Source organism: Elephas maximus, chromosome 1 (genome assembly GCF_024166365.1).
Source record: "Elephas maximus indicus isolate mEleMax1 chromosome 1, mEleMax1 primary haplotype, whole genome shotgun sequence".
Lineage (NCBI taxonomy): Eukaryota > Metazoa > Chordata > Mammalia > Proboscidea > Elephantidae > Elephas > Elephas maximus.
Window position 1 is genome coordinate 72,899,634 of NC_064819.1, and position 12,230 is coordinate 72,911,863.

A 12,230-nucleotide genomic window follows, 5' to 3' on the forward strand; every position below is an offset into this window, starting at 1 on the left:
GCCCCCTCCCCACATAAATAGCAGTAACCCGGATCAGTGCAGAAAGAACTTCTCCACCTTCTTCCAGGTCCATGGCTCTGGAAGGCTTTACTGACCTTTTAGATCAGATGCTTACCAAATACTTACATGGACAATTATTACAGTTATAACCAGTGAGCTAAACAAGCATGGCTTGGAGGATGTAATCAAAATGCAATTCTATGTTATCTTCTACTCTCTACTGTGGTAAAGTAGAGGATCATCGAAAAGGAGGAAGACCCTCCAGGAGATGGGTTGATGCAGTGGCTGTAGCAATGGGCTCAAGCATAACAACTATTGTGAAGATGGCACAGGATCAGGCAGTGTTTCATTCTGTTGTACATAGGGTCACTATGAGTTGGAACCCACTCTAACAACAGCTCTCTAATATTGATTTAATTTGATTAAATACTTTAAATACTACCTAATCCTTAGACCACGTTCATATTTCACCAACTGTACCAGTAATGTTCTTTTTGGCAAAAGCATCCAGTTCAAAATGTCACATTGCATTTAATTGTTATGGCTCTTTAGTCACCTTAAATCTGTAATTGTCCCTCATTCTTTCCTTGACTTCACTCTTGTAAGGTTCTGCCATTAGAGCTATCTTAATTTTTCCCAAATAGATTTAGTGTAATTTAATGCAACTGCAAAAATCACTGCAGTTGGCCTTTTTAAAAATGACCCAATGATTTTATGTATCTATCTATCTATCTATCTATCTATCTATCTATCTATCTATCTATCTATCTATCTATCTATCTATCTATCTATCTATCTATCTATCTATCTATCTATCTATCTATCTATCTATCTATCTATCTATCTATCTATCTATCTATCTATCTATCTATCTATCTATCTATCTATCTATCTATCTATCTATCTATCTATCTATCTATCTATCTATCTATCTATCTATCTATCTATCTATCTATCTATCTAATTTGCCAAGAAATATGGAAGACAGCTTCCTGGCCAACTGACTGGAGGAGATCCATATTCATGCCTATTCCCAAGAAAGGTGATCCAACCGAATGTGGAAATTATAGAGGTTTCAGAAGAGGATGTGGAACCAGGGATATCACTGCTGATGTCAGGTGGATCCAGACTGAAAGCAGAGAATACCAGAAGGATGTTTACCTGTGTCTTACTGATTATGCAAAGGCATTCAACTGTGTGGATCATAACAAATTATGGATAACATTGCGAAGAATGGGAATTCCAGAACACTTAATTGTGCTCATGAGGAACCTTTACATAGATCAAGAGGCAGTTGTTCAGACAGAACAAGTGGATACTGATTGGTTTAAAGTCAGGAAAGGTGTGCTTCAGGGTTGTAGTCTTTCACCATACCTATTCAGTCTGTATGCTGAACAAATAATCCTAGAAGCTGGACTATATAAAGAAGAACGGGGCATCAGGATTGGAGGAAGACTCATTAGCAACCTGCGTTATGCAGATGACACAACCTTGCTTGCTGAAAGTGAAGGGGACTTGAAGCACTTACTGATGAAGATCAAAGACCATAGCCTTCAGTATGGATTGCACCTCAACATAAAGAAAACAAAAATCTTCACAACTAGGCCAATGAGCAACGTCATGGTAAACGGAGAAAAGATTGAAGTTGTCAAGGATTTCATTTTACTTGGATCCACAATTGACAGCCATGGAAGCAGCAGTCAGGAAATCAAAAGATACATTACATTGGGTAAATCTGCTGCAAAGGACCTCTTTAAAGTGTTGAAAAGCAAAGATGTCACTTTGAAGACTAAGGTGTGCCTGACCCAAGCCATGGTATTTTGAATTGCATCATATGCATGTGAAAGCTGGACAATGAATAAGGAAGACAGAAGAAGAATTGACACCTTTGAATTGTGGTGTTGGCAAGGAATATTGAATATACCATGGACTGCCAAAAGAACGAACAAATCTGTCCTGGAAGAAGTACAACCAGAATGCTCCTTAGAGGCAAGGATGGAGAGACTGTGTCTTACATACTTTGGACATGTTGTCAGGAGTGATCAGTCCCTGGAGAAGGACATCATGCTTGGCAGAGTACCGGGTCAGTGGAAAAGAGGAAGACCCTCAACGAGGTAGATTGACACAGTGGCTGTAACAATGAGCTCAAGCATAACCACGACTGTAAAGATGGCTCAGGACTGGGCAGTGTTTCGTTCTGTTGTGCATAGGGTTGCTATGAGTCGGAACCAACTCGATGGCACCTAACAACAACAACAATCTATGAAACTTCCTAACCAAGCAAGTTTTTATATTCTCATTCCATAAACTACTGAATATTCTTACCTCAGTACAACAGATACCCTTTACAAACAAGTTACTATCCAGTTGACTCAGACTCATGGCGATCTGGTGGGTGTCAGAATAGAACTGTGTTCCATAGGGTTTTCGATGGCTAATTTTTTTGGAAGAAGAGTGTTAGGCCTTTCTTCCAAGCACATGACTATTTGCACCAACCAAGGGCTCCTTGTGAGTAACACAACCCACAAATTCTTATAGTATTTAAGAGAAACGTGATCCCCCCAACAGCAATGATGATCATGAAAACACGTTGTTATGGATTGAATTGTTTCCCCCAAAATGTACGTCAACTTGGCTAGGCTATGATTCCTAGTATTGTGTGGTTGTCCAACATTTTGTCATCTGATGTGATTTTCCTATGTGTTGTAAATCCTACCTCTATGATGTTAACGAGGCAGGATTAGAGGGAGTTATGTTAATGAGGCAGGACTCAATCTAAAACATTAGATTGTATTTTGAGTCAATCTCTTTTGAGTTAAAAAAAAGAGAAGCCAGTAGAGTGACATGGGACTTCATGCCATCAAGAAAGCAACACCAGGAGCAGAGCGTGTCCTTTGGACCAAGGGTTCCTGCACTGAGAAGTTCATAGAACAGGGGAAGGCTGATGACAGGGACCTTCCCCCAGAACCAATAGAGAGAGAGAGCCTTCCCCTAGAGCTGGCACCCTGAATTTGGACTTACAGCCTCCTAAACTGTGAGAGAATACATTTCTCTTTGTTAAATCCATCCACTTGTATTTCTGTTATAGCAGCACTAGATAACCAAGATATACACCATGAAGTGAAATTCTGAGAGACCTGACTACATAAACATATGTAAATATGTTTTTGCACATCAGCTGCTAAACCCGAGTTCCACTCCTGGACTCCCTTTCACTGGGCATCTCACAGGAATTTAACATAAACCAGAACTCTCTCCTTGACACATGTTCTGCCCTAGGCTTCCTGAGGGTCCTCACTCTCCTGGTTTTCTTCCCACCTCACTGGCCACTCCCATGTATCTTTTTCTGGTTCTACCTTCTCTAGCATGGCTTTAAATATCGAGTCCTGGGGCTTGGTCACTGGGCCCTCCGTTTTGTGTATAGACTTTCTCCCAGGGTTGCCCCAGTTATATATGCCAATGACCTCAAAAGGCATCTCTTCAACTTAAACCTCTCAACTGTGCTCCAGACTTTTATGCCCACTTATCTACAGGATGTTTCCATGAGCAGGAGGATGGCAAGTGTAAGGAAGAATTTTCCAAGGAAAAAGAAATTGGCAGAAGATTAAGTACATATTTGTAATGATAATAAATTCTGTTGAATTAAACCATCTATTCAAAAGCGACAGGTCTCAGAGTGGGTGAAATAAGAGAAACCAACTATAAGCCCTTTGCAAGAAACACATATTAAATAAAATGTTTCAGCAAGGCGGAATTTATAGGCTATGCAAAGTATTCCAGGAAATCTAAAACTAGCAAAAAAAAAAAAAAATTAGAGGTTGCAACATCAGAAAGTCAAGAGTAAAAATCACAAAATGGAAAAGGCTGATAAATTTACAAAGTCAGAAGTACCTTTCCAATTAAGATATAATTATCAAAATCTAATGATAACCCAGGGTATTCAATAATAACTGATTGGACATAAAAAGAGATATGAATAGAAATAACAATAATGGAAATTTTAACATGGAACATTCAGTATTTGATAGGTCAAACATAAAAAAACAAATGAGATTTACAGGGTCTGAATAAACTAATTGATGGGATTATTTACATATCTGTATCCAAATCTGTACCTTGGAAATAGAGGATAAACCTTTGCTAGCATCCATGGAATATTTCCTAGTGCTGTCCTATGCTTATTCATAAAGACAGTCTTAGTAATTTCTATATTAAAATATTTGGATGAGTTCCCATTCATGTTAACTGTTGGTTATATTCTACTGTTCAAACTTAATGTAATTCACTTCAACAGAGTTTATTAACTAAGAATACATTGATAGACTTGTTTAATTTTTGCCATTCTTGAGCATGCATGCATCTTGACTAATTTTTGTGAGTGTACCATTGTGAAAATTCTTACTAGTGGCAATATTTATCAATTTCATTTTTGATTGATAGTATCAAATTTCTCTGCAAGCCTCATTTAGATTATTGCCTCCAACAGATTTGCTAATTGGTTACTGTAGTTTAAGGTGAAAAAAATTATTTTTGTATTATAGGTTAACCAAGAAGCTTATTGCATTCATTTATTGTTTCTATAGTTTTCTGGTCGGTCCACTTGGATTTTCTAGTCAGATAATCATACCATCAACTTGTAATGATAATCTTGCCCTTTATGCCCTCTTTTTTCATATGTATATCTTTTTTATTTTGCTTCTCTCACAACTCTTCCTCTTAAGCTTAAACTTTATTTTTTGTTGCATAGATAAAATCTCGACCCACCAGGTCTGCACCCATAAGCCCTACCTTCTCTCTACTAAAACCAGAAAACCAAACCTGTTGCCATCAATTCTGACTCATGATGACCCCATGTGTTACAGAGTAGAATTTGTTCATACAGTTTTCTTGCCTGTAATCTTTAAGGAAACAGATCACCAGGCCTTTCTTTCGAGGTGCTGCTGGATGAGTTCAAATCACCAATATTTCAGTTAGTAGAGTGCTTAAATATTTGTGCCACCCATGTAAACTGTACCAGTGGTAAATTAATGATAGGAGAAAGGTTTCATTGTAGAACTATTTCAACTAATACAGGAATAAGACGATAGAATTAGAATATCCCCATTTTGCAACTCCCAGTGAGTTAAGGAATCCAGGTGTTGAGAATCAACAACTGTTAACATTAGATAGATATACAGACATTATGTAGCTCCTGATGGAAGAACCCAGGACCACCAATGTCTTACTAAGTAAACCAGGTCTGGTCAAGCCCCTAGATAGAGCTACTGTTTCCAAACTGTGGGAGGTTTTACAGGGGAAGCCTGAGATAAAAAGAAATTTAAAAGACATACCAAATGTTCTTAAATTGGCAAAACTAACCCTTATATCTGTTGTGTCATTTCTGACTCGTGGTGACCCCATGTGGGTCAGAGTAGAACGTGCTCCACAGGGTTTTCAATGACTGATTTTTCAGAAGTAGATTCCCAGGCCTTTCTTCTTAGCTGCCTTTGGGTGGACTTGAACTTCCAGCCTCTTGGTTAACAGCCTAGGACTTTAACTGTTTACAGTATCCAGAGATCCATAAAGAAATGTAGAGAGGAAAAAAAATTATTATAAATGTCAGATAGTCATTACTTTTAGGGGGAGGGAAGGATAGTGATTCTTGGGACCACATGGAGAACTTCTGGGATGCTGGCAATGAAAACTTTCTCTGCCTCAACTTTCCCAGCAACACCACTGTGGTCTCTGAGGTTTGCCCTGAGCCCGCCATACCGTAGCTCTTAACCTCTATGCCAACAGGGTTTCCTTGAGTCATTCAGAGGGGATGAAATCCAGGCAAAAGTGAAGGAATTGGCCCTGGGTAGGAACCTAGATTTCATCTATAGTAGTGGAAAGAATGAGACCCTCGTGACGTAGTGGTTTAGAGTTCGGCTGCTAACCAAAAGGTTGGCAGTTCGAATCCACCAGGCACTCCTTGGAAACCCTGTGGGGTGGCTCACCTCTGTCCTATAGGGTCGCTATGAGTTGGAATTGGCTCAATGGCAACGAGTTTTTTTTTAGTGGAGAGAAAGGTCCCTGGGTGGTTTAAACCAGGGGTTTGAACCCATCCAGAGGCCCCTTGGAAATGTCACAGCCTTAAAAACCCTATGGAGTAGTTCTACTCTGCACACATTGAGTTTGCCATAAGTTGGAATCGATTCTACAGCAACTAAGGACAGCAACAATTTATATAAGAAAGGCACTAGATCAGATTCTCTTTTAAACTCACTTTAATGGACGATTTGTTTCCATTATTCAATTGAAAACCATTCTTATCAGCGTCAGCTTTAAGGGATCCCTTGTCAAACTCCTTACCAAATTCTTGGAGCTAATACAATTTGGCCCATTGGCAACATTTGCCACAAGTGTTCAGTCTCACCTTCTTAAAACCCTTTACTCACTTCACATCTGAGACACTACATTCTTCAACTGTTCTACCTAGCTCATTGAAGGCCCTTCCCAGTTTCCCTTGCAAACTCTCTCTCTCTTCCTCACGTGTAGATGTTAGAGAGCTCCCAAATCAAAAACTAAACCCATTGCCCGTGGAGTCAACCCCAACTCATGACAATCCCACACATTGGATCCCTGGGTGGTTTTGAATCACCAACCCTTTGGTTAGTAGTCAAGCACCAGCGCAAACCATTTGTCCCACCCAGGAACATTAGAGACCCTCAGGCTCTCAATTTTATATCTCCAGCCCCACCATTTACTTAGCATTTCAAACCAGTACATCTTCCAGGCTGCATGCCCTTTCTATCAGGATGTCTAATAGCTTCAGACTTAACCTGGTCCCCTGACCTCTACCCCTTCGTTCTTCCCTATCTCAGTCAGCAAGACCACAGTTTACTCAAGAGGTCATCCTCAACTCCTGCACCCCTGCTCCCCACGAAGACTCTGAGTTCTGCCTTCAAAACGGCCCTTAATCTGATCACTTCTCACCTTCAGAGGCGCGTATGTTGTCTTTCTTTAGCCCACTCCTGAATTTCTGCCTTACCAAATATAAGGTAGAAAATGAGGCTTATCACACTAATGGCTGTCATGAGAAAGAAGACTTTAAACCGGGGATATTCTGGATCCTAAAGGATTAAAATATAAAGTAATTAAAAACTATCATTCTTGTATTTGTTTTTTTAATAACATTTAAAATTTAACATTAAAAATAATGTAGACTCAATGCAGGTGACTCAACAAACATGGAAAAACACACTCATAAGTAGCAACCAAAAATAGGTCATAATTTCATTCTACAGAAATAACTACTATTTAAGTCTTTCCACTCTTTGATCTATTCTATGCACACAGTAAATTTTAAGTATATAAAAAAGACATTATGATCTTCAAGTACTAATGTTAAAAATGCATGTAGTTTTTCATTTAGAAATATATCATAAACTGCATTTCAATAAATATTTGACTACATCATAGTCTTTACTGGCTGATTTATTATACAGAGTTTAAATCTATAAAATTTATTTAAACATTTTTATCCTTTATTTCTTATATTTAAATTTTTTCCTTTTTTTTGCTGCTATCAATTATGAACTTCCAGTAGTTAACTGCATACATATCAATCCTTTTGAATCAAATGTTATCAAATAGCTTTTCCTCGTTTATAAAAACAATGTATTTTCTTCTTCAGTTTCTAAGACTGTAATCTTTACAGAAGCAGATATCTTTCTCCCATGGAGTGGCTAGTGGGTTTGAACCATCAACCTTTTGGTTAGCAGCAGAGAGCTTAATGACTGTACCACCAGGGCTCCTTCAAAACTTGTGATATGGAATTAAACTATACAAAATTTATAATACATTTGGGGGATATGATATCTTTACAATCTTAAGGAGTCCATCCTAGAAACCTGATGTATCAACGCTTCATATATTTTCAGTGATAGTTCTCACTAAACCTGTAGTTTTTTCATATGGACCTAGTACATTGTTAAGTGTTTTTTCCATAATTCTTTTATAATATTGGTTGATACTGTGTTTTAGGTTTTGCTCCAATATGATATCTACCTTCAACTTATTTTTTTCCAAGGAAGACAAAGACATTACATGTAATAAAGTTATTTTTTCCCTCTCTTTTACATTATGTATATCCATGATTTAGTTCTCTTGACCATTTGTGTTTGCTAGCATTTCCAGAATGCTAAACAATAGGGTTGATAGCAAGTATCCTTATATTTATTTTTAGTACTTTTTCAAATATTCTACTCATAGTTTTGAGTTTTCTACTATAAATGTCAAGGTTGGCTTTTAATTCATAAGCAGGGTAAGCATATATATTTTACAGTCTGGTTTAATAATTCCAACATTTGTTTCCTTAGGGGTCTGTTTCTGTTGTTGGTTTTTTTCTGCTGACTCTCCCTTATTTTGTCATACTTCCTCAATGTACCTAGTTATTTTTTATTGTGTTCTGAAGATTGCATTTAAAAATTGTTTTTAGGGACAGTTTGATATTTAGGATGATGTCATTTTCCCCTAGGCAGTGTTTTTGTTTGCTTCTTCCAGGCATACTTGGCAACATTAGCAATCCTGAATCACTTTAAATAAAGGCTCCATATTTTTCTGGTCCACTGAAATGATTCAAAGTAGACCATGTGAGGAATGGTTTATTTCTGTTCACCTTTACTCATCAGATGCAGTTCTTGGAAGGTCTCAGGGGAAAACATTAGTTTATCAGGGCCTCACCATTGTCAGGCTTTGATTATCAGCAAAATAATAACGTATATATATATAATTGTTATATACAGCTTTCCTCATCCTAAGAAAAAATTACTTCCTAGTCCTTTGCTCATTTCTTTGAGTTCCTGGTTTCTTCCATATCTTGTTCATTACAGCTTTCTGTCTCTGGTTTTCTGAAGCTTCATAACCCAAAACCAGATCCATTGCCTTTGGGTTGATTCACACTCATAGTGACCCTATGCTTCATAGAAGACTCTTTTTACATTTTCCCAGCCATTTTAGTAGTCTTCGTTAAGAAAGCTAGCCCAAATGATTTAACCTCCCAGAAGCAGAAGCCGTACTCATTCCTTTTGCTGTATCTAATCTGAAATTTCTAATTTTGATGTTTATATTTTTTATTTCCAGGGGTTAGATTTGATTGTTAAAGCTCATGTTTTTGTGTGTGTGTGTGTGTGTTTTCAATTCCCTCTTTCACTTTGTTAAACATTGATATGTAAGTTTTCAATATTTCTGAGCATCTAATTCCATGGTTTTTATTTCTTCTAACTCTCAGTCTTGGCACTTTATTATAACTTCATAACTTCAAGCATTTTTTGATCTTTGATTGTGAAATAATTTTCACTGGAACTACTTTCAGGAGGAAACTCTGGAGCCTGTGTTCAGCGTATGTTTTCCCAGAGATGATTTTATTTGTTTCTACCAGGCATCTGTGAGCTTTGCTAGCCTGGGACTGCTTGAAATTCAGTTCTAAGATTGTGGCTTTTGGAAAAAATAGAGCATTTGAATTTGGAATGGAGAATCTTGTGAAAGTTGGTTTATTGCTACAAATCTCAGAAGAGAGTTTTATTTTGTTTTCAGTTTTTCCTTCTCTTTACAGCTGAAGTTGAGATAGAAATGCTTTCTTACTGAGCAGAGACAAATTTGGATAGTTCTTGAGGCATATTTCTTCCTTATTTTTAGAAGTCAGCAGAGAAATTAGCTCAGCCAACAACTTTTGGAAGTCAGTTCAGCACCTTTGAGTTAGCTCAATGTAGAATATGCTGTAGTATGCTCTATGCTCAGGGACAGGTACCAGATTCTATTTCCTGGAGTTCCCCGTTTTTCTGACCAGGGAGCTTCTGTGGTTATTGTAATGCTTCCTGCCTTTCTGATAGCATAAGCCTGTAGGGTGTGATGGTGGTGGACTCATCTCAATGGGAAATTCAGCCATGGTGCATGCAGACCACCTCTCCTTGGTTCAAGCTGTTGGTTAAGGGGCATTTGAAGGAAATGCTTACACACTACTACTCAGCTTGTAGGTTTTTCTTCAAACAACTCAAGTTTGTATATGAACCTCATGGTACTCATGGTGTGAGGGTGTAGTTCTTTGTGAATTCCAGCTTTATTCCTGAATTTTCATTCTGACATTTTTTTTTTTTTTTTTTTGAGTGGTTTTAAGACTTTATCCTCAGTTTGTCCACTGTAAATGAAGATATAGATAACTCATGACTGGCAATTTACCCAAGGCAGCCAGTGGCTTCAATGGCCATTTACATCACTGGAATCAAACTCCATTTTCATTTCTTTTTTTAAATAATTTTTATTGAGCTTTAAGTGAACGTTTACAATCAAGTCAGTCTGTCACATATAAGCTTATATACATCTTACTCCATACTCCCACCTACTCTCCCCCTAATGAGTCAGCCCTTCCAGTCTCTCCTTTCGTGACAATTTGGCCAGTTTCTAACCCTCTCTACCCTGCTATCTCCCCTCCAGACAGGAGATGCCAACACAGTCTCAAGTGTCCACCTGATACAAGTAGCTCACTCTTCATCACCATCTCTCTCCTACCCATTGTCCAGTCCCTTCCATGTCTGATGAGTTGTCTTCGGGAATGGTTCCTGTCCTGGGCCAACAGAAGGTTTGGGGACCATGACCACCGGGATTCCTCTAGTCTCAGTCAGACCATTAAGTCTGGTCTTTTTATGAGAATTTGGGGTCTGCATCCCACTGATCTCCTGCTCCCTCAGGGGTTCTCTGCTGTGCTCCCTGTCAGGGCACTCATCAGTTGTGGCCAGGCACCATCTAGTTCTTCTGGTCTCAGGATGATGTAAGTCACTGGTTCATGTGGCCGTTTCTGTCTCTTGGGCTCATAGTTATTGTGTGACCTTGGTGTTCTTCATTCTCCTTTGATCCAGGTGGGTTGAGACCAATTGATGCATCTTAGATCACCGCTTGTTAGCATTTAAGACACCAGACGCCACATTTCAAAGTGGGATGCGGATTGTTTTCATAATAGAATGATTTTGCCAATTGACTTAGAAGTCCCCTTAAGCCATAGTCCCCAAATCCCTGCCCTTGCTCCACTGACCTTTGAAGCATTCAGTTTATCCCGGAAACTTCTTTGCTTTTGGTCCAGTCCAGTTGAGCTGACCTTCCGTGTATTGAGTATTGTCCTTCCCTTCACCTAAAGTAGTTCTTATCTACTAACTAATCAGTAAATAACCCTCTCCCACCCTCCCTCCCTCCCCCTCTCGTAACCACAAAAGTATGTGTTCTTCTCAGTTTATACTATTTCTCAAGATCTTATAATAGTGGTCTTATACAATATTTGTCCTTTTGCCTCTGACTAATTTCACTCAGCAAAATGCCTTCTAGCTTCCTCCATGTTATGAAATGTTTCAAAGATTCGTCACTGTTCTTTATCGATGCGTAGTATTCCATTGTGTGAATATACCACACTTTATTTAACCATTCATCCGTTGATGGACACCTTGGTTGCTTCCATCTTTTTGCTATTGTAAACAGAGCTGCAATAAACATGGGTGTGCATATATCTGTTTGTGTGAAGGCTCTTATGTCTCTAGGGTATATTCCGAGGAGTGGGATTTCTGGGTTGTATGGTAGTTCTATTTCTAACTGTTTAAGATAACGCCAGATAGGTTTCGAAAGTGGATGTACCATTTTACATTCCCACCAGCAGTGTATAAGTGTTCCAATCTCTCCGCAGCCTCTCCAACATTTATTATTTTGTGTTTTTTGGATTAATGCCAGCCTTGTTGGAGTGAGATGGAATCTCATTGTAGTTTTAATTTGCATTTCTCTAACGGCTAATGATCGAGAGTATTTTCTCATGTATCTGTTAGCTGCCTGAATATCTTCTTTAGTGAAGTGCATGTTCATATTCTTTGCCCACTTTTGGATTGGGTTGTTTGTCTTTTTGTGGTTGAGTTTTGACAGAATCATATAGATTTGCGAGATCAGGCGCTGGTCAGAGATGTCATAGCTGAAAATTCTTTCCCAGTCTGTAGGTGGTCTTTTTACTCTTTTGGTGAAGTCTTTAGATGAGCATAGGTGTTTGATTTTTAGGAGCTCCCAGTTATCTGGTTTCTCTTCGTCATTTTTGGTAATGTTTTGTATTCTGTTTATGCCTTGTATTAGGGCTCCTAAGGTTGTCCCTATTTTTTCTTCCATGATCTTTATCGTTTTAGTCTTTATGTTTAGGTCTTTGATCCACTTGGAGTTAGATTTTGTGCATGGTGTGAGGTATG

At 38.4% G+C, this 12,230-nt stretch overlaps 1 protein-coding gene across 1 annotated transcript in view; it reads right to left on the minus strand.

The window, feature by feature from the left end:
• Positions 1–6,959: 6,959 nt before the first annotated feature.
• Positions 6,960–12,230, minus strand: part of SLC17A1 (solute carrier family 17 member 1) — a 37,696-nt gene continuing 32,425 nt past the window's right edge. Inside the window, 1 exon segment of the mRNA XM_049885236.1 lies at positions 6,960–7,094. Within this exon segment, the coding sequence (XP_049741193.1) occupies positions 6,960–7,094 (135 nt within the window).